General features: G+C 47.8%; 1 protein-coding gene across 6 annotated transcripts; it reads left to right on the forward strand.

Moving 5' to 3' along the window:
- Positions 1-4,385: 4,385 nt before the first annotated feature.
- Positions 4,386-15,515, forward strand: Slc25a28 (solute carrier family 25 member 28). Of its 6 annotated transcripts, none has more exons than XM_041661784.1 (4): positions 4,386-4,803; positions 12,268-12,604; positions 13,518-13,574; positions 14,683-15,515. In XM_041661784.1, the coding sequence occupies exons 1-4, from the start codon at positions 4,513-4,515 to the stop codon at positions 15,198-15,200; spliced, it is 1,203 nt and encodes a 400-aa protein (XP_041517718.1). In that variant the 5' UTR covers positions 4,386-4,512; the 3' UTR covers positions 15,201-15,515. The 6 variants fall into 6 exon arrangements, with proteins under 6 accessions (XP_041517718.1, XP_041517719.1, XP_041517723.1 ...); XM_041661785.1 differs by having other exon boundaries at positions 4,389-4,803; positions 12,268-12,496; XM_041661786.1 differs by lacking the exon at positions 4,386-4,803 and adding an exon at positions 4,834-5,116.
- The last annotated feature ends 7,573 nt before the right edge of the window (positions 15,516-23,088 follow it).

Here is a 23,088-nt window from a genome sequence, read left to right on the forward strand (position 1 = left end):
GGGAGAGGCTCATGCCCAGAGAACTTGTCTGCATGCATAAAGCTCTGGTTTCAGTGTCCAGCACCACAGAAACCAAAACCACAGTAAGTTTATCGTCTTTGTAGGAATGAACAGAGAAAAGAAGGACGTGGATGACTGTTAGGATTTAGCAAATCTGCAGTTGTCTGGGGAAACTTATTTACAGAACTTACAACATTTAGTCAATGCAATGCAGATGCTAGAAATGCGAGCGAAAAGATTTGTGCTGAACAAAAAGAAACATTCGTTTTCCGTGCCAAAGTCTCTGTGTCTGTTCCAGCTTAGTTTGAAGTGTGCAGGGAGAAAGAGACAGACAGACAGACATACGAGAGAGGTGGGGAGAGAGACTCCCTACTAAACACAACCAACAAACTGAGTAGTTTTCCTTAGTTTGTTTGAGCCTGGGATATTGCTGCCTACTCCGAATATTTCACATAAGTGGAATTCCAAGTGCTTTTGCTTCTGTCTTCTTTCATTAAACAGAGTTTTCAAGGTTTGTTCACAATATAACAAGTATCAGTATGTACTGGTTTCCTTCCAAAGCTAAATTGTAGTCAAAGCATACTACAAAGTACAAAACACACATACCGGTTCTTCCACTGACGGACTTTTGCCTGCTGTGGGACTAACTGGTGTGCACTTATCTCCTACTTTCCTCCGGGAACTGGATCCGGGAGTGAACTTACTGGGTCACACAGAAGTTCTGTTTAACTGTGTCTGGAGGTCAGGGGACAACTTAGAGGAGTCGGTTCTCTCATCCCATCATCCTGGGTTCCAGGATGAAATTCAGGTTGTTAGGCTTGAGCAGCAGGCACCCTTCCTCCCTGAGCCGCCTCACCAGCCCCAGTTTAAACGTTTGAGGACCCACCAAGCTGAAACAGCGGCCTGCACATTCCCATCATCAGTGCATGAGAATTCCGGTTTCTCCACACCCTTAGCAAAGGTTGATGTTTTCAGCCGCGATTATGGTTTTCTGTTTGGTTTTGGAGGCAGAATCTATGTGGCTCCAGGTTGGCCTCAAACTGGAAATCCTCCTGCCTTAGCCTCCCAAGTGCTAGGAATAAAGATTTATGCCATGCCTTGGTGCTTGTATTTTTATTAAAGCCATTGTATTGGGTATAAAGTGTCACAGCCAATAATCTTTTTTTTTTTTTTTTGGTTTTTTCGAGACAGGGTTTCTCTGTGGTTTTGGAGCCTGTCCTGGAACTAGCTCTTGTAGACCAGGCTGGTCTCGAACTCACAGAGATCTGCCTGCCTCTGCCTCCCGAGTGCTGGGATTAAAGGCGTGCGCCACCACCGCCCGGCCACAGCCAATAATCTTTGACAAAGGAAAATAAAAATGTTGTCACAACTTAGATATCAAACAATGTAAGACACAAGTTCACTTGGACTTTTTTTCAAAAAAAATTTAATGTGTATTAAATGTCTGCATGCATTTCTGTGCACCACAGGGAGTGTCATTCAGATTTTATTGTTTATTTTGAATAGCAGGGCACTGTCTTTGCAGTACATTCTAGCTCCCAGCACAAAAATTAAAAAGTGTAAATCTTGAATATCCTAGTCCCAGAATAAATAGGTAAGACACAGCTCTTACCTGAATGAAATTAGACATCACCACCTATGGCACGATTAATAAAAACCCAGAGACAGAAATTGGGGTTCAACCTGAAGGTCAGAAAAGCAAAACAATCAGCCACTGGCTCTTACCTCTCTCTACCTCAGTCCAAAATGGTGATCCTGCCTTCAGGAATCTCAGAATGAGACTGTGCAGAAGAGCCGTCCCCTCTCATTTTATCTTCCTCTCTAGGGCTGGGATTAAAGGTGTGCACCACTACTGCCTGTTTCTATGGCAAACTAGCATGGCTACTGGGATTAAAGGTGTATGTCACCACTGCACTGCCTGGTCTGGAAGGCTGATCAGTGTGGTTGTTTTACCCTCTGAACTCCAGGCAAGCTTTAGTTATTAAAATACAAATGAAGTATCACTACAATCACCATGTTTCATATTACAGTTTTTTGCTTTGATCTCAGGGAATATAGTAACATATCCCTTGAAAGCAGTCAGGGCTTGGAATAGGTTAAAAACCCACTGCTCCACTGTAGAACACACACACACACACACACACACACGGCCAGGGGAGAGGCATGTCTAATAAGGCCAAAGGATGTAATTAGTCCTTACCAGGAATAGATTTAAACCAGGAAGGACATGAGGTCTACAACTGTAAGGCAGGGAAAACTTGCCAACATCAGGACCCCTTGACAAGTGGGAGGGTTTTCTGTGCCTGGAAGTGAATTAGCAAGGTGAAGGGTAGGTGAGGTGAGGTGAGCTCTTTCCTTTGTAAAGGTAGAAAAACTGACTGAGAAGCAAGAGAAGGAAAGCACTGCCTTGCTTCCACGCTGCTTTCCAGGAAAAGGATGCCTGTTGTCATTAGACTTACACATGTGTCTGTATGTGCCTACTGTGCAAGGGGACAGCGTTCGATTCCCTGGAACTGGGGTTATGGAAGGTTGGGAACCACACCATATGGATGCTGGGAACCAAACCGGACCTCTGCAACAAGTGTTTTTAATTTTTTTTTTTTGAGACAGATTTTCTGTGTAGCCTTGTCTATTCTTGAACTCACTCTGTAGACCAGGCAAATCCACCTGCTTCCGGAGAGCTGAGATTAAAGGCATTCACCATCACCCATGGCTGCAATAAGCAGCCTTAATGGCTGAGCCGCCTCTCCAACTCCCCATGAAGTTTTAGGAGATTCCATGAAGAACAGCAGAGTCTCTTGAAACTCTCTTCTATATGTCTTAGGCAGTCTTCCTCTGCAGTTTCAGACTAAAAAGCCACCTCATCCGTGTTGTCGATTGCCACAGTTCTTATGGTTGGGCCACCACTCACAAGTCTCACCTTTCTGACAGTGAAATCTGTCTCATTTTATTCTCTACTGATAAGCCACGTACAATGCCAGTTTGGGGTGGGGGATGTTAAGTTCTGAACTTTCAAGAATGGGATAACAACAGTCAGTAAAGACTGAATAAGCTGTAGGGAAGAGTTCTTGAGATTAATGGAATCTCCTCCACGCTGAAATCCGAAATGAAATGCAGTATTATGTGTGTTTGGGGATTTTTTCCAAAAGATCACGATCCAAAAGTTAGAAACCACGGCCAAAGAGCTGGGACCCACAGAAGGGTTAAACTTACAAGAGGAAATGGAAAACCCTCCTGTCGTTCTAAGGAAACGCTATGAAAAGATGGAAAAGTTTGCAATTGCGCCACCATCTCATTAAAATAGGTTGTAATGGCAGAGCTTGAAACTGGGGGAGCGTGTGCAAACACGCCGCCGTGAAAAGGAGCCTGAGGAAGCCGGCAGTACCAGCGGAAGATGGTCCCGCGCTCCTCAGGAGAGGCTGAGGCTCTAGAGTCGCTCCGGTGCCTGCGTCTGCTCAATGTGGTGGCCCTGCGGTGGTCCCAAGGACTGATACCGTAGGATCGATTCTCAAGATCCAGCTCAGCAGCTCAGCCAGGGGGTTCATCAGCGAGTCAGCTCGGGGAGAAGATGCTCAAGTTTCTCAGAGTCAGGACAAGCTGAACTTCGGAGCATCTGCAGTTGCACCGCTGCGCAAGCCCCTGACCACCTGTCGTCGCCTCTGAATCATCCCGCCCCATTTCGCCGTCACCATTCCCCGCGCAGAGCCCACCCAGTGAGAACTCCTCCGTCCACCCACGGCAGGGTTCCCTGGGCGCTTTCGGTGGGAGGTCCCAGCTGAGCGACCTGAGGCTCGCCGCCGCCCTCCACTAGCGGCGGGTCAGGCAGTGCCAGGGGACGCGGGGTCCTGGCCGACTCCGCCCCCGCCTGAGATCCCGCGGGAACAGTAGGTGCCGTGCTACCCGACACTCGGTGCACGCCGGAGCACGCGTCGTAACGGCAGCCGGCAGCGGTTTGACCTTGAAGGCCTGGCACCGCCCCCTCTCCCCGGAGATGCGGGTAGCCACGCACGCCGCCCCGCGGAGCCCGGCTGCTGCAGCCCGGAGCCGGTCCCCGTCCTCCCGGCGCTTCTCTCCAGAGCCAATGGAAGAACGAAGTGGCCCGGGCCAATGGCCGCCGCCAAAGTAGCCAGAGCGGTTGAGCCTATCAAAATTCAGCTTTACGTTTCTCCCGCCCTCGAAACGCCAGGGGCGGGCCGATCGGCCAAGTCCGCCAATCAGTAGCCAATAAACAAGAAGCTTCCAAGATCAAAGGGGAAGGGGTGGGATCTATGTGAGGAATGACAAGCCAACTGGCGAATACCACAAATAGAATTTCACTCCGTAAAATGAGGGTGGGGACACGTTAAGGTCTGCACCAATGGCTGTCTGGGGGGCGTGCCCGCGGGGCCAAGCGGGAGCCGGAGGCCCCGGGCTCTCTGGGCCGCGCCTGAGGCGGACGCAACGGGGCCGGGAGGCGGCGGCAGTAGTGGCGGCGGCAGCGGCGCGGCTGGGCGCCGCGGCTGGCCCGAGTGGATGGAGTTGGAGGGGCGGAGTGCAGGCGGTGTGGCGGGAGGACCGGCTGCTGGGCCCGGGCGGAGCCCCGGGGAGTCTGCGCTGCTGGACGGGTGGCTGCAGCGGGGCGTGGGCCGTGGGGCCGGCGGCGGGGAGGCGGGGGCCTGTCAGCCCCCAGTACGGCAGGATCCGGAGTCCGGCCCGGAATACGAGGCGCTGCCGGCTGGAGCCACTGTCACCACGCACATGGTGGCCGGCGCCGTGGCAGGGATCCTGGAGCATTGCGTGATGTACCCGGTCGACTGCGTCAAGGTGAGACCTGGACCGGGCTGCGAACCCGACCTGGGGCTGACCCGACCCTGAGCCGTGTTTAGAGCCAGAATCCCGACTGAGACCCAGAGCCGATGGGTTCCTTCCAGGCTCCTACTTCTACGCACGATTTGAACCGATACTCCGTGCAAGCAAAGTCCTGGCTGGGAGTTGAGCTAAGTCAGGAACCAGGACTTATTTCTAACGGTCAGTGAGATCTGAATCGAGACTCGGAGCAAAAATCTTGTCAGCCAAAGACCTGATCCCGCCTGGGACTAAGCAGGAATGGGGTGGGATGGGGGATCCCGAAGCGCAGGTAAGTCTACAACTCGATTAAGGTAAAACCAGCTGGCATGGAATCAGACCGTGAACTCGATCTGATGGCTTGGCTTCCTATGTGCTTCGGGTCGGCGCTTTTACAAGCTCCTTGCTGCGTCTTCCCTTAAAAGTGACGGGGCAGGAACCGGAATCTGGGATCTCTCAGCTAGATAAAAGTACGTATTCAATCTTAACCCGTGAGTGGTTGAGAATCATTGTGCAGTCAGAAGTGAGAGCTCCAGACTGGAATGGATATGGGAAAGGGCATGCTAAGGAAAAGGTTTCGGTTTCTCTGTGAAGCAAGATTGATAGCCTGTCTATTTCCTGAACGTAAAAATTGCGCTCACCCGTGCACAACAGAGCTGAAACTGATAGTCTGTTTCTTTGGGCACCTGAATTTGACAAAAAGGGAAACTGCCAGAAGGGAAGTGTGGCGATGTTAGAAAGGAGATGTCAACGTGGAGAAAATAGAATGAGATTATCAGGATACGATCGTTGTTGAACCTAAAGCCAATTAGATCCACAACCAAGCAGGATGGTAATGGACATACAAGTCCGAAGAAGCCTGGGTGAAGATGGAAACAGTTTTCTTTACTGTTCTTAGACTTTTACTGTAGTAGAGGTGCCAGCTACTAAAGGTGACATCTAAACTGAAGGGGAAGTAACTTTGAGGGGGGTTGTTGAGATTTCTGATGAGAACGGTGCTTTCTTGACATAAGTTAATACAGGCAATACTCTGTCCATTCTCTGATGTGTGTTTCATCATCAACAACTTTAGCCCTGCAAAGTTCAGTTGATTCTGCTTGCTTCTGGTTTCAGTACTATCTTACAATTTCATTGGTAAAGTGGGTGAGGAAATAGGGAAAGTGCTCGTGCCGCGTTGTGGTGAGGAAGTGGAGAAAGTGCTCCCTGTGTCTCCGCATTACAGGATAACTCCTAACAAGCTGGACCCACTGAAAACTGTGCTTCCGTGCACCTGACTGAGGTGACCATTAGCGTCTTAAATGTCTCTGTCAATAGGATTAGACCGTGAACTAGACTCACCGCTTACTCTTTGGGTAGGAGCTTTTTCCAAACAACTTGCTGTGTCTATTCTTAAAAGAAATAATAAAGCTTGTGTGAGAGAAATAACTAATGAGATAACAGTTATAAAATGAATACATAGAAATAATTCAGACATTTAGGAAGAAGACTGTAGAGTGGATGTCTTGAGTTAATGAATGCTATGAACGTTTTACTAACATATCCAAAAGTTAGTAAATTCTTGCTGCGGAGTTGCAGAATAACCTCTCTCTCTCATTTGTTTTTCGAGACAGACTTTCTCTGTGTAGCTTTGGAGCCTGTCCTGAGTCTGTAGACCAGGGTAGCCTTGAGCTCATAGAGAGCCTCCTGCCTCTACCTCCCAAGTGCTGGGATTGAAGATGTGCACCACCACGTCCCTATAACCCCTCTCTCTCTTAACTACAAGCACAGTCTGGGGTGCTGTGTTTCAGGATAAGTATCAAATGGAAAACAAATCAGAGAAAGCAGTGAAAATTATTTAATGGGATGGAAAATACATTGTGATAATATGACCAATTTAAAAATGTTACTACTGGGATTGGGGAGTTGGCTCAGTCAGTAAAGTGCCTGCTAGCACCCACATAAAAATCTAGGCATGGTGGCGTACATCTGTAACCCTGGTGTTGGAAAAGTAGAGACAGGCAGTTCCTTGGCGCTCACCAGGTAGCCTGTGTAGCCAAATTCGTGAGTTCCAGCTTGTAAGAGACCTGTGCCTAAAGATAATAAGCTGGCCCAGTGTGGTGGTACATGTCTTTAATTCCAGCACTCTGGAGGCAAAGGAGGTAGATCTGTGAGTTTGAGGCTAACATGGGCTGTGTAGTAAGGCCCTGTGTCAATAAACAACGAGGTGGAAAGTGGTTGAGAAGATCCCCAAAGTGGGTCTCTTCCCCCTTCCACACACACAAACACAAACTTACACGTACCCACATGAACGCAGAAAGGAGAGACAACGTTACTACTACCTATCAATTTGACAGTCGGGAGATGGTCTTCTTACTCTATAATGCTGCTTTGGTTGTAAACTTATTTTTATAAGTTTCCTTGTCGGAAGTGCTTCTAGAACTAGGTGGTTTGGTCTATTCCTTCAGTCTCAGCACTTGGGAGGCAAAGGCAGAAGGATCTCCGAGTTTGAGGCTGGCCTGGTCTATAGGACAGCTAGGGCACATAGAGAAACCCTGTCACAGAATAAGAAACAAACAAAAGAAATGCCTCTAGACTATCCTTAGTGGGGGCACATCTTTGTCCTATGACAAGACCACCCAGAGTCAAATATGGCTCATCAGACTGGGCCATACTGCCTGCTCTCACTGGCACACAAAATCCCTGATTTACTTCTAAGGCCTGTAAATTGGGGAGAGACAGGAGAAGGGAGTTCCAAAGGTGTTGCATAACCAGTAAGCTATATCTAGCCTACCAAGGTTAACTGTTTGATTAATAATAGTTCTTAACCACCTGAATATGTTGTAGGACTTGTATTTTAAAGAATTGACAGTACAGTCTTACCTCTAAACCCTGTACTAAAGAATTTGTTGTTTGTTTTGAAGGACAAATGCCCAAGAGTCTTCAAAAATGCAAAAGCCAGCTTATCTTAGAAGAATCATTTCTCCTTGCTCTTAATGCTAGAAATTAAACAGGTAGCCTGGTATGAGTTAGCATCCCACGGTGTAATCTTGTTGTGCAGGTGTGACTGTAACTCAAATCCCTTCTATTAGAAAGGACTTCCCAGTTCCTTTGTCCTCTGGAGGCTTTTCCACGGATGGTAAAGAGGAAGAGCAGACCAACCAGAGCCTTAGACTAGAGACAGGTAGGTGTCAGTGTTGGAGCCTAAGGGACACCAAAGTGCTTGCAAATGAATGCTGATGTTGTCTCTTGGCACGCAGGCCTGTGTATCCCTAGCCACTTATCAGGGTCAAGTTGACTTAAAATATCCTTGGGAAGGACCCCGGGAAGTCAACACAGCCTTGCTAGACCATGGTTATCAAGCCTGCAATTTCCATCGTCATAATAGGGAGCTTTGGAAATCCAGATAAATCAGTTTCCTTCTCTAGGCCTCAGAGGCAAGTGTCAGACTTTATCTGTAGGGACAGGCTCCAAACCCCAAGGCGGCAAAACCCTTCTCAGAGTTCTGGCTGCCTCTCTAGTGCGAGGGATCGTCTGGGACTCTGCTTGGTGAAGCACATGTCACGTAGTACTTTGCCTTCTGCAAAGGAGCAGAGAGAATCCTTTGTTGGACTTCTGGTGTGAAAGGTTATCTCTGTGCAGCCACCAGTGAAAGGTAGGAAATGTCATCTCTGACTTGTATTTTATTTTCTTACACCTCATAGCGATAACTAAGCAATCAGTAAATGCCAGATGTTCTTGCATTCCCAGCCCTGTGTAAAGTCCTTAACACCACTCTTACTAGTTCATAGATGAAGACAGGCTTAGAGAGCGGTTAGGTAACTTGTCAAAGGTCACAGAGTCTAAGTGGCAGAGTCGTGATTTGATTTCAGTCTGACTCATCAACTTCCCTTGTAGCTTCCCAAAAGCAGGTCTGAAGAGCCACGCCAGCTGGAGTGACACCTGTGTGTTCTCCCGTGACTAGAACCTCGGGTGTGGCATCTGAATGTGTGGTGCACGTTACGATAGACCAGGAAACCCTCACCGTCAGCACACATGTGCTACCTTAGAATTAACTGGATTCCTTAGTGGCTAAGGACTGATTAGTTGCCCATGCGAGTGACGTATACCACGCTACCATGACCTGTCAAGCCTTGAGTATGAACAAATATATTTTAGAATCATGCTTTTAATAATCAAACCCTTACATTTATAGTACTTTGCAAATTATGGTTTTTCTATGTCTTGTTTTTTTAAATCCACATAGGATGGCAATTTTCTATGGTTATTTTTAGATTGTTACTTTAGGTATATGAGTGTTTTACCTGCATATGTGTCTGAGCGTCACAGGAGTGTCTGGTGTGCATGGAGATGAGAAGTCTCTGGGACTGGAGTGATGGTTGTGAGCGGATGTTGGTGTTGGGGATTGAACCGTGCCCCCTGTGCAAGAGGAAGCGCTATTAACTGCTGGGCCGTCTTTCCAGCCCTGCGTGGGTTCGTGGTGAGAGAAGCTGGGTGACATAGCTAAGATGGAGCATGTCTGACAGCTGGCTCGCAGACCAGGCTCCCCAACTCTGACGGCACCAAAACATCTGAACCCCCACCCTCCATGGTTTTTTGTTTTTTTGAGACAGGGTTTGTCTGTATAGACCTGGCTGTCCTGGAACTCACTGTGTAGACCAGGCTGGTCTCGAACTCAAGGAAATCCACCTGCCTCTGCCTTCCTAGTGTTGGGATTAATGGTGTGAGCCACGACCGCAGGGCTAACTTAGCTTTTCCTCAGTGTTAGGTAGTGGCGTTTGTGTTTTTACTACAGCTTTTCATACGTTCCTGTCGATTTCAGCATTCTGCAGAAAGGGGATTTATTGGCTCCAAACTGTGGACATCCATATTTGTTGTTGTGTTTGGACTGTTTTCTGCCTGGGTCCTCCACATAGGAATAATAACCGCATAACTGTCATTGCCTTAGAGTTAGATGCACTTGTAAACGCTGGGAGTAACTTCCGCATAGTCCGGTTTCCTCTTGGGGATGAGGAGTTCTCTGAGGCCAGAATCTTTCATCACTGGTTGCCAAATGTGCCCTTAACTCCAGCAGAACACTGTGGTTTCTGGGTCGTCCTGCAGAAAACTGGTTTCAAACAGACTCCTGGAAGCTTGTGTTCTTAAGCCATCAGGCCCGGATTAAAATCACACCCTCTAAGCAAAGCACACGTTGTATTTTTAGGTGGTTTTGAGAACTGAAAACTGAATGTTCATTGTGATACGGTGATGTGATATTTCTGATTGAAAGGCTAGTAATTGACATTTTAAGCATGCTGTGTTTTGTTAGTAGCAGGCAGGAGAGAATAACTCCAGAGGAATGTGGATCGCTTGCGGCTAACCAGGACCTGTTCATCTGGTTAGTCTCTGTTTTGTGATCTTGAGAAAAGGCCTTATTCTTGGATCCCAGTTGGCTAACTTGAATCAGGAGGATTCAGACTTTTAAATCTAAACTGAATCTAGTGATTGGCATAAAACAGGAGTTTAAACTGTCGGTGGTCATCAGTTGCCCCTGTTGACTCACGGTGGCTGTTATTTCCTGAACTGGTGTAGACATGTCTGTGTGACAAGAGATTCACCCAGCAAACAGATCCTCGAGGTTCCTGTCTACCAGTAGTCAGGCATTGCTTTTACACTGTTAGGCCCCATGCTACCTAAGCTTCGCAATGTTAGCAGACAAAAGATTTTTGTGTAAAGATGTACTTCAGAGGCGGTCTGATGAGGTAGATTTCCAATTTCTTAAAGATTTATTATTTTTAAATTGTATATAATATATGTTTGTTTCGGGAGAGAGTATGTACACGTGGATTCCAGAAGAAGGCACTGGATTCCCTGAGCTGGAGTTACAGCTATGAACCACCCAACATGGGTAACTGGGAGCTGAATGTGGGTCCTCTGAAAGAGCACTGTACCTTTGTCATCTCTCCAGCCTTCGTTTTTTTTCTTTTTAGCATTTCGTGGGGGTGGTGCACTCGCGTGCACATGTGTGTATGTGTGTGTGTGTCTTTCTATAGCGCACCTGTGGAGGTCAGAGGGCCACTCCTTCCACCATGTGGAGTCCAAGGATCGAACTCAGGTTGTTGGGGTTCAGTGGCAAGTGACTTTACCCAGTGAGACATCTCACTGGCTTGGGTTCCCAAATTTCAGTAAACTTTGTGGATATTCTGCAAGTGTCCACTCCCCACACTTTGATCCCAGCCATTCATCTTCAAGAGCTGTATTTCATAGACTGGTTTTATCTGCCAAGGCCATTGCAGGATCCAGTCAATTTAGACAAGAAGTTGGAATGTCCTTCAGTTTTAAAGGTTAGTTTGGTTTCCCCATCCCCACAGTTTGGGTCCAGGCTTCTCTCCCAGGAGAGACAGCTGTTAGGAATTGTAGCGCAAATAATAAAAACCCAGAGACAGATATTGGGGTTCAACCTGAGGATTAGAAAAGCAAAGCAGCCAGCCACTAGAAAGCTCTGACCTCTAAGAAATCCTCAGACTGAAAGAGCGATCCTGCCTCCAGGAATTGTCGGGACGAGACTAGGCTGAGAGCTGTCTCCTCCATCTTAGATTCCTCTCTAGTGCTGGGATTAAAGGCTGCACCTCTACCGCCTGCTTCTGTGGTGACTAGTGTGGCTACCAGGATTAAAGGTGTGTGCCCCCACTGCCTGATCTGACGCGCTCTGATCTTTAGGCAAGCTTTATTTATTTAAGACAAATAATACACCACTATAGGGAATGCTATTTCTCCCAAGACTTTAATGTGCAGACCCAGCAGCCAAAGCCAAATGTCTGAAAAGATATCAGAAGGTGAGCCACCCTCTGATTAGTCAGGGTTTGTGTGGTCAGGAAGCAGGGTCAGGGCCTGTCTTTAGAAATAAAGCCCCAAGTGTGGTGTCGACAGTAAACATTGGAATTTGAAGGTTTAGCTTACTTTTCATTATGTGTGTGTGCGTGTGTGGGCTGTGTGCATGTGAGTGCAAGAAACCAGAGAGGCCAGAGAAGAGCGTGGATCCCCTGGAGCTGGAGTCACAGGCGATTGTGAAACACCCAGTGTGAGACTTGAACTCGGGCCCTCTGCAAGAATAGTGCATGCTCTGAACTGCTGTGCCTCCTAGCCAGCCCCATCTCTCAGCATGGCCTTAGTTTCTCCAGGTGCAAAGGCAACTTTTGGATCTCACATTTGGTATTTATTGCTGGGGCAGTGGATCATTTTGGAGGTTCAGGATGTTGCCAAGAGGCACTGTTCTCAAAGGATGTTCTTAGGGTGTTCTGCTTTTTGGCTGTGGATGAGAAGAGGAAGAAAGGTCCAAGGCTTGGGAAGATGAATCATAGATGTGGGAAGAAGTAAAAGCTGGATGCAAAGTCTCCCTCCCACAGGCTTGCCGGTGTCCAGGACCTGTGTGATAGGGCAGGCGAGAAGTTGGAATCACTGACTTTGCCTTTTTTGCTGTGCTTTCAGACCCGGATGCAGAGTCTACAGCCTGACCCAGCGGCCCGCTATCGAAACGTGTTGGAGGCCCTCTGGAGAATTATAAGAACAGAGGGCCTGTGGAGGCCCATGCGGGGGCTGAATGTCACAGCAACAGGCGCGGGGCCTGCCCACGCCCTCTATTTTGCCTGCTACGAAAAGTTAAAAAAGACATTGAGTGATGTAATCCACCCAGGGGGCAATAGCCATATTGCCAATGGTATTGAGCCTTCCTGTGCTGGTCCCCCACTTTCCCAACTCTCTGGGCTTTGCTGCTGTCAGTGCTTCCCAGTCTCAGCATGGTTTGGAGCTGCAGCTTTGGGCTGGGGTAGGCCAGATTATAGGGGAGGGACTTCCAAACCTGATGTGCTCGGACAGCGGGCTGCTTCAACCCCACTCCTCCTTTGGGGCACCTCAACAAAAGGTCACAGTATCCTCCCTTACCTACCAGCTTGACTTTCCTCTCATCTCCCTGGCATCACTTCTAGTGCCTGGTAATGTGGAGACACACTGAACAACCCCACTGTATGTTTCTTGGTAGTTGGGTGCTGTCCTGCCTCTCAAGGAAGACTTAATGATACGACCCAGCTCTCCACCTTTTCAGGATCCCGCCTGATCAGAGGCAGTTGATGTCGTTGTGGGCATGAAGTGAATGGGGGTGGGGTTAAGGGACCGTTTGGAGAATCCAGATGTTTTAGAGTTTGGGTAGAAATAAAGAAAGAAATAGCAACCAAGGGTTCGAAGATTGAGAGCCACGTTGAATGTGGAGAGCAGGGTGTAGTAGTTCAGGACCGAAAGAGAAGGTGTGGGTGGACAAACGATATTTAGACACAGCTTGGGCAGTTTACATTCCCCAGGGCAGGAAGCAGGTTGGACTGAGGCTCTGGCTGCCTGGCTCCATTCTCCCTGCGGTGGTGGGCCATGGCTGTGCTGGCATGCCTTGCCAGAAGTGTATGTGCCTCCTGCCAGGGCATGACTGCTTTTCTTAGAATCCTCTGTACTGAAGACGTCTGGGATGTTATCTTTGCCCTTCTGGGCCTTCCCATCAGAGGTGGAATGGCAGTGATGGCCTTTTGAAGCTAGGGTGTGTCCTTCCGGGGAGCAGGAGCTCAGGAGCAGTGGGATCTGACTCCTAACATGCCTTTCCTCACTGCTGTCCCAGCCACTCACTTTTACCTGGGGCCTCAGTGACTTGCTCGCCCTCTTGGCCTTACATGTGGCAGTTGTTTTCTTATTTGCAGGTGCAGCCGGATGTGTGGCGACATTACTTCACGATGCAGCCATGAATCCAGCGGAAGGTAACGATTTCTTTAACCCATCCTTCTGGGCAGCTACATCTTTGTGTCTGGTTCTATTTCTACTTTGCAAAGAAAACCAGAACACAATTTTTGTGGGGAGTCCTCACATTTATCTTGATATACCACTAGAGGGCGCGCCCTCCATATGTTCTGTGCTTGAGTGGCCGCTGGCTGAATCAACATAGTCTTTGGGATTTAATTCCTCTTTGAGGCTTTCCTGGAAAAAGCGATGACTCTGTTGGCTTAGTCCTGGGCTTTACTAGAAGTCTCCTTTATAGTATATTTGATCTTTCTAATTTGTATAAAAGTATTTCATTTTTTTCAAAGAAGGTAGATTTTTAACATTTTAAAATTTAAAGTATTACATTTCTTACTGTAATGTGGACAGAGGTGAAAGAGTAAACCATGTAGTTTAACCCTTTCTTTGCTACTAGGGTATTAGCTTTTTAGGTGGGGGGAAATTCTCCAGAAACATCCTGTGAGAGTTGAGGTGATCGCAGATGTGAGGGACTGGCGTAGCTGCCACATTTCTTCAGTCTGCAAGGCCATGGCATGGACAGGGCTAAGGTTAGCTAGAGGTGCACAGGAAATCCACACTATCCGCCTAACGGAACAGGGAGTATTTAGAAACTGAAGCCAGCACTTCTGGAATAAGAATTGTAGTTTCTTCTTGGTAGCATTTATTTTTCCTTCCTCCTCAATTTTAAGAGTCATACCCGAGGAATAGAACTGGTGTTCAGTTCACTGCCGTGTTCACTGCTGTGGAGCCACTGTTGTTGGGAAAGGCTAAGATAGTGAGGACAGACAGGCCAGGTCTTTTCACGGAGACTCTGGGGTTACTAAACTAGCTATACCGAGTATTAATTGCTTGGCTTTAAAGAAATCCTACTGAGAATGGGTTCATTTTTCTTCTTACTAACCCTCTGGCTACCCTTTTCCCTGTAATAAGACAAACACAAACTCTTAGGTTTACAGGAAACTTCCTCAGCCTTATTCTCTTTCCTTTCTATTGGCTGATCTGCTGACTGGGAACCCTGAATCGGGATACTGTGTCACTGACTGGTTGCTGTTCCCATTTTCCTCCTCCTGCTCCTGATGGCACTCCCAGTGGTCAAGCAGAGGATGCAGATGTACAACTCACCATACCACCGAGTGACAGACTGTGTACGGGCAGTGTGGCAAAATGAAGGGGCCGGGGCCTTTTACCGCAGCTACACGACTCAGCTGACCATGAATGTTCCCTTTCAAGCCATTCACTTCATGACCTATGAGTTCCTGCAGGAGCACTTTAACCCCCAGAGACGGTACAACCCCAGCTCCCACGTGCTCTCCGGAGCCTGTGCAGGAGCAGTAGCTGCCGCTGCCACCACCCCACTGGACGTTTGCAAAACACTGCTCAACACCCAGGAATCCCTGGCTTTGAACTCAAACATTACAGGACACATCACAGGCATGGCTAATGCCTTCAGGACGGTTTATCAAGTAGGCGGGGTGACTGCCTACTTCCGAGGGGTGCAGGCCAGAGTAATTTACCAGATCCCCTCCACGGCCATCGCATGGTCTGTGTATGAATTCTTCAAATACCTAATCACAAAGCGACAAGAAGAGTGGAGGGAAGGCAAGTGAAGAAGGGACACCGAATGGACCAGGGTCCCACAGTGCGGCTGCATCCCGCCCCCTCCAGCACGTTCTGTGTCTCCTGGCACGACCCAGTCGCGAGTGGAGCTGGAAGAGAGGGAGAAGGCTCTCTCCAGGCTCTGGTTGGCTAACACTAGTTCTCGCCACCATCGTCTTTCCTCCTGGGCCCTCAGCAAGTTCAGCAAAGCCCACCGCAGTACCTCTGATGACCTACATCCTGGACCTGGCGACCTACCTGCTCTCGACAGCTGCCGAGGGTTAGCAGCACATCCCCCTGGTCCTAATTAAAAAGAAAAAAGTCTTTAAGTGTTGTGTTGGGTTTGTCTTGCCAAAAGGGGCATGCGATGCTGTCAGCCGTCCTGACTTGAAGCGGAAGTCAAAGGGAGGGTTGTGTATGTCTGGTTCTTATTTCTGCTGACTTGAGATGATTTAGCAGTGCAATGCCCTACTTCCCTTGACCAGACAGTCAGCTTGAGTCTCCCAGATGCCGGGAACACTGGGCCATTACACAGCAGGTGCCTCGTCTCACCAGCAGGGCAGAGTTCCTGATCTCTTGGTCTGTTTCCAGGTTCTGCCTGAGCCATGAAAGTTTACATGTGGCACTTTGTTTCCTAATGTAGTTGCAGAATTAAAATTACTCATTGAAGCTGCAAGTCCAAAGATTGTGTGACTTGTAATTTTTTAATGGTTATTTTGATACTGGGGCTTGAGCCCAGAGCCTCCCTAATGCCAGGCATGTGTTTTACCATGGAGAATCAACAGCCTACTTGAACATTTTACAGGGTACTTGAGCCTATATGATCTCATTTAGTTCTGACAAAGCAATGAAGTAGGCAGTGCAAGTACCACATCCTTTTGACTGACAGGAGCCCAGGGAGGCTGTGACTTACCCAAGGCCTCACAGTAAGTGCAGAACAGAGACTGGCCAGCGTCATTTATCCCATGAGTGAATCTCTGCAGATAGGAAATGAGTTTCATGGGGCACTGTAGCTGGAGACTCACCACCTGCTGTCCGTGTGGACGCTGTCTGGAGACTCCGAGGCAGGGCTGGAAGGGTCCAGTATCCACAAGTTCTTTGGTGTGGACCCATCATCTCTTCATTCACCATTCAGAAGCAATTGAGTGTCTCAGGCGTCCCTAACTGGGGCTAGAGATTATTGTCTAGAGAAATGATATGTAAACAGACAATTAGAAGACAAATGAGAGTAGTTTAGAATACTCCTAGAGGATGTACGAATTGTGGTTCAGCCTCAAAGGACCGGAGTAGAAGCAGAAGTGACATCCGAGTGACACCTGGACAGATGAGCTAAGTAGGAGACAAGGGAGGGGAGTCCCAAGGCTTGGAGGTGGGAGAGCATTTGGCAAGGATGAAACTGGATGAGGTTCCAGCTGGAAAGTGGAGCAAGGGCTGGGGCTTAAAGTACTGCTCAGGGTTCAGGGTTTATCCTGAGGCGAAGCAAAGCATTATGGGGTTTAAATGAGGCGGGCATGATCAGATTCGGCATATAAACACTTGGGCTCCTGGGGAAGGATTAAGGGGAACAAGACTGGACAGGCAGGCAGACTATGTAGAAAGCTGTTACAGCCAAACAGCTCCACGGTGGTCTGCACCCAGACTGACGAGGCTGGAGCTATGTTAGGGTTATAGGAGCAAGAGGATTTAGTTACAGAACAAATCTTAACGCCCTCCACCTGACGGCTCTTGGAGCATCTATGGAGGGTTGTGTCTGAACGCACTTGGAAACAGCTGCCAAGCAAACAGCAGGGCCCCTGTTCTCCGCTTCAGTAAGCAGCCACCTCGTGCAGGAAGGAAAGAGATGTCAGTGGCCCTGAGTGGTGGCCAGTGGAGCTAGGGTTGCCTCTGGATACGAGATCGCTGCGATGCTAATACTGCAGAGGACATGCCAGGTGGTTTACTAGGGAAAGTGTGAGCGAGTAGTTGCTTCCCAGTATGGACCAAACCACAAAACAAAGGAGCAGCTGTCTGGACTTTGCCCCGCCGTTAGCTCTGGAAATGCTGTTGGTGCAGTAGCGCATTAGGTACAGTGACAGTAAGACTCATTTTTCAAGAGGAGGGTGAGGGTATTTTCTGAAGAAATGGTGGCCCCTATAGACCCTCTTGGCTCTGATGCTGTTCACAAATAGAAATTACAAAAGTGACCTTCCAACTTCCAGTTGTGATCTGGCTACTAGATGATGGTTCACTTGGTATTTGGGTGAGGCAGTAGGTTCTGGATGGAGGAGGGTGTCTCAGCCTAACCCTTAGAGACAGAATGATATAACTGGAACAAGGTCTAATATGCCAGTGACCAGATACCTGGGTCACCTCTATAGAGCTCACTATGCCCAAGACCTGTGGGTATTTGGTGGCACAGAGGCCAGAGCCTTTTGAATAAGTGTGTTTGTGATATACCTTGGCCACGTTCCAAGCAGCCAGTTTCATCAGGGAAGCATCAGGGAAAATGGGGCGGGGGCACAATTTGGCTAGAGAAAACCCTGACCTGCAGAGATCCGGCCAGTGTGAACGAGTTGTCTTGAAATAGCAAAGGGTGCTATGTAGTCATGCCCTTGGTTCACAGGGGCAGGGCAGTCGACAGAGAAAGGTGACAAGCAGATAAAAAGATGTTTGTAACAGCAAAATCATGCTGCATTTGTAGAATTTAGAAAACAGATTAAAGAGGAAATGTGTCTGGTCCTAGAGAATATGGCTTTGTCGTGGTTATTGTTGACTGATTTTGCAGTCCTGGAGACAACCCAGTGCATCGTGCATGCTAGACAAACATCTGCTACTAAATACATCCCAGCTCTTGCTTGTGATAGGTCTCACTTTGTAGCCCAGGCTGGCCTCAAACCCAGTATCCTCCTGCCTCAGCCTTCCCAATGCTCAGAATATAGGCGTGCGTGTACCAGCAACCTAGACTAGAATATAATGCTTTATGTCATTTTTCAATGTATAGGTTTCTATTTGTGTGTGTGTGTGTGTGTGTGAGAGAGAGAGAGAGAGAGAGAGAGAGAGAGAGAGGGGGGTAATGGGGGTTGAACCCAGGCCCTTTTGCATACGGGGCAAACCACAAATAATCTCTATTCATCTTCAAGAGTGGGAGTTCCCTGTAACCAGCTTCTTTTGTAGAATAGAATATAGTATCCATTTTCCCACATCATTAAATGTCTTTCTACCACCTCAGTATAGGTCACACAACACCCTATATAATATAAACATGTAAGTCCCATCTGTCTTCTGGTATTCTCTTATCAGAAATGTAGCAGCATTAGACTCTGAATGAGCAGAAGGAGAATAGCTAGATATAAGGAAAAGGATAGAAGAGGTGCAACAGCTTGAATAGATTCTGCCCAGAGACCACAGCGTAGGTCAGAGGGTGGAGGTGAGTGAGGCAGGGCCATAGGAATGTCAGGGCTAGGAGGTTCCTGGCAGCTTTGCGTCTCAGCAGGAGCTTTGTCAGGTTGTCCATCCCTGCTCCTGTGTTCAGGAGCTTGCTGCTATGTGAGGACATCAGTAGCACCAAAGCTCCTTCTATTACAAAGCAAAGCCCCCGGTCTCCTGCTTCCACTCAGGTATCCTGTCACTTGCCTGTTCTTGTTGCCTTTGGAATAAAAGTCAAATTCTTCATTGTGGTCGATAGGATTTTACATAATTTGGCTCAGCCCCTCTAACCCCATCCTGCCTCCAGAAGGTGAGGCACTGTCACAACCTACAGCCTCTTCAAAACTTGAAGCTCCTCCTGGTCCGCATTCATTACCCTCAGATTCTTGTAGGGCAGTCTGTGTGTGCTCAGAACTGCCACCCAGCCGCTGCTGAGGCTGGATGTGCAACGCTGTGTTAGATTGATGGACAGAGTTAGAGTCTTGGGGGTTCCACACAGTAGTCCACACATAGTTCCATGAACAACCTGGAAACCATCCCCCATCAGCACCCTTACCACCCACATTCATATCACACACTCAAGACAGTTTCTTTAGAAATAGAGGCATTTAAGTCTCCCTGTAATTTCCGCCTCCGATAGCTGCTTCTGCCTGCCGGGGCAGCACAGAAGTTTGCTAATCCGCTCTCCTCTCTGACAACCCTTCAAAAATATCGAGATAGCTGTCACATCATCCAGGGAGGGTCTGGAAGTTGGTTAGAGGAGCTTGGACTTCGCAACTAATCCGTATAGGGAAGGACTTGACTGAGGACTTGTGTGAGCCCAGACACAGGACAGTCTAGAAGCAGGGACTCAAGCTGAGGGAGTCTAGGCCATCACCTAGACAGCGACGAAGCAGGAAGATTGTCACAGAGTTCTGGCTACACTCAGGCGGGTGTGTCAGGTGGACAGGTCCCAAGACAGTGCCGTAGTCATATGACTTTCTGCACCCAGACTTCAGCCTGCTTGACTGTGGAATAGTTGTGGTCAGACACCAAGATTTATGAGTGGAAGTGCTGCTGTTGCCCTAAGGATGAGCCATTTCCCCTTGCAGCCAGGGACTGAGCAGACAAGGGCTCGGCAGCAGATACGGGGCCTGTGGGATGGTCAGTGCTGCGTGTCACCGTTGTGACCACGTGAAGCCGTGGTCTCCCTTTATACAAAAGCTAATCAAAGTGGCGTCACTTAGAAAACCATGCAGGCCAAGTAGAAATATAAACACCTAAGTGAAGGGAGTGACAGCAAAAAGGGAGCAAAGGGAGCGCAGGGCCAGGAAAGACTCAGTGTGACTGCCAGTGTGTCAGGTGCAGAGGCAGAGCACTGCTGGGGCAGCTTCCGAATTTTGGAGACAGCAATTTTTTCTTCTTTTCTTTTTTACGTTTTTGTTTGTTTGTTGAGACGGTTTCCCTGTGTAGCCCTGACTGTCCTGGAACTCACTTTGTAGATCTCAAACTCCAGAGATCTACCTGCCCCTGCCTCCTGAGTGCTGGGATTAAAGGCGTCAAGCGTGCGCCACCATCACCCAGCAGAAACAGCCAATTTTCTTGGGGAAAAATAGCTTAGTCCTAAGTGTGTGTTTGGGCTGAAACAAATTGACAATATCTGCAATGTGGATGTAGAACTCAACTTACAGAGATGATCACTAAACCATACAGTATTTTTGTTGTGTTTTTTGTTTTTTTCGAGGCAGGGTTACGCTGTCTAACAGTCCTAGCAGCCCTGGAACTCGCTATGTAAACCAGGCTGACCTCAAACGCATAGAGATTGACCTGCCTCTGCCTCCCGAGTGCTGAAATTAAAGGAAAACTAGCCCTCCTATTTAAGCTCCTCCACTTCCCAGTGCCTTATCTAAGCTTCTAAGAGAGATTTTGAAAAGGCAGTCACTGGCATGATGGAGGAGCTAGCACATTCATGGTTTGCCAGGCAATCCTATGGACAGGCCGCTACTGATGCTATTGGTGTCTTGAGCCTGAAGTCTGCTCAGGAGCAGCCTGGAAACTTAGGGTTTGTGGGTTGGTCTTCAGGTGGCTCCTCCTTCCCTGGGAAACTCTGGGTTTTGGTTTTAAGGCCTTTATGTGATTGCACAGGGCTCACATCTACAAAATACTTTCACAACAGTATCTAGATAAACATTTACTTAGACGACTGCCAGGTTGTTTAGCCAAAATAACATAAAATTAACCAAGCCAAGATAACATAAAATTAACCATCGCAAGGGCCTCCAGTATTCTTTTTCAATTCCATGTGCATTGGTGCTTATGAGCCTGCATGCACGTCTGTATGAGGGTGTTGGATCCCCTGGAACTGGAGTTATAGACACTTGTGAACGGCCATGTGGGTGCTGGGAATTGAATCCTGGTCCTCTGGAAGGGCAGACAATGCTCTTAACCACTGAGCCATCTCCCCAAACTGTTGGGAGAGGCTGCTAGTTTGTCTTTCGACTGCCCTGACTTGAAATAATCACTCAGAAACTATATTATTTGCAATATTGTTTGGCCAATAAGCTTAAATGTATTTCTAGCTAGCTCTTACATCTGAAATTAACCCATTTATATTATTTTATATATTACCATGAGGCTCGTGGCCTACCAGAAAGATTCCAGCTGGCAGCTTGCATCTTTCTCCTCCGGCAGCTACATGGTGTCCCCCTGACTCTGCTCTCTCTCTCTCTCTCTCTCTCTCTCTCTCTCTCTCCATATATATATCTTCCATCCTCGTTATATTCTGTTAAGCCATTGGCTGAAAACAGCTTTATTCATTAACTGATAAAAGCAACACATATATGGAAGGACCTCCCACACCACCAGACTTCCTGTATTCTTGTATTTCTAGTTTTTAACTACTACAAACATTTTTGTATCTGTCCCTTAATGGACAGAGGCATTCTTTTCAGGTGGGTAAGTATAATAACAGGCTTGCTGGTCATAGAAGCCACATTTTTAGCCTTCCAACAAATTGCCTCTATTTTGTCCCATTTGATCCAGCTTTTGTTTTTGTTCTTCTGAATTTAGGATTGAACCTAAAATATAACTTCATCACTAAGCTATATTCTGAGGCTTTAAGAGTGTGATAATATGGGGGGGGGGGTGTCACTAAAGTTGCTAAGGCTGGCTTTGAACTCACTCTATAGCCAAGACAGGCATTGAATTTGTGGTTCTGCCTCAGTCTCTTGGGTATCCTGGATTACAGGTCTATGCCACTAAGACCCAATTCCAGTCTGCTATTTGATATTCAATCATCCATGTGTGTGCCTGTGCACGCATGCACGCATAGTCTATTTATCCCACCAGCCATAGACATCTTTGTGCATATTTCCTGAGAACAAAAGCTTTCTCTTTTTTTTTTAAATATTTATTTATTTATTATGTATACAATGTTCTGTCTGTGTGTATGTCTGCAGGCCAGAAGAGGGCACCAGACCTCATTCCAGATGGTTGTGAGCCACCATGTGGTTGCTGGGAATTGAACTCAGGACCTTTGGAAGAGCAGGCAATGCTCTTAACCACTGAGCCATCTCTCCAGCCCCAAAAGCTTTCTCTTGCATACCCACAATGCATTTATGAAAATCAGAAAATGGAACCTTGCTACTAAATTCTCTGATGCACAGGTCATATTTGCACTTGGCCAGTTACTCCAATACTGCCCTTTATATAGATTTCCCCTGATACGGCATCCACTCAAGGGTCACATGGTGTACTTCCTGTTTGTCTTGTTTTTTTTTCTCCTTTAATTTCAGCCAGGTCTAGGCCTCCCTTCAGTTTGTATAAACTTGCCTTTTGTTTTTGAGATCACAGGCCAGTTATTACGACAAATCCTTTGGTTTGGTTTGTTTACAATTTCTTCATAACTAGATTCCAGTTGTGCAATTTTGGCAAGTGTACCAAGGGAATGACATTGAGTCCTTTTAGGGGGCAGCATATCAGAAGACACGAGAGGTTGGGGTGTCCCTGTTGCTAACAGCTCCCTCAGGGGAGGGAGGGGAAGGCACAGTGTCGATGACAGAGACACCAGAAGTCAGGCCTGCAGCAGGGTGTATAAGGCTCTCCCCATAGCTGAACAAACAAGTCTGCTGTAGGCCGACTGTCTTTTGCTGTCTGTGTTGTTGACACTACACCTCCTCACCCCCTCTTCCAAGGGAGCCACTGGGACCCAGCAGCATCTCTGTTTCTTTCTTTCTTTCTTTCTTTTTTTTTTTTTTTTTGGTTTTTCGAGACAGGGTTTCTCTGTGGCTTTGGAGCCTGTCCTGGAACTAGCTCTATAGACCAGGCTGGTCTCGAACTCACAGAGATCCGCCTGCCTCTGCCTCCCGAGTGCTGGGATTAAAGGCGTGCGCCACCATCGCCCGGCAGCATCTCTGTTTCTATTGTTATTATTATGACATGGTTTGGTTCTTTAATACAAGTTGGCCTTGAAGCCAACTGTGTCAGTCTCTTGGATGCTGGAATTGTAGGCATGTG

Source organism: Microtus oregoni, unplaced genomic scaffold (genome assembly GCF_018167655.1).
Source record: "Microtus oregoni isolate MIOR12 unplaced genomic scaffold, Mior012 000012F_ref0000307, whole genome shotgun sequence".
In the NCBI taxonomy this organism is placed as follows: domain Eukaryota; kingdom Metazoa; phylum Chordata; class Mammalia; order Rodentia; family Cricetidae; genus Microtus; species Microtus oregoni.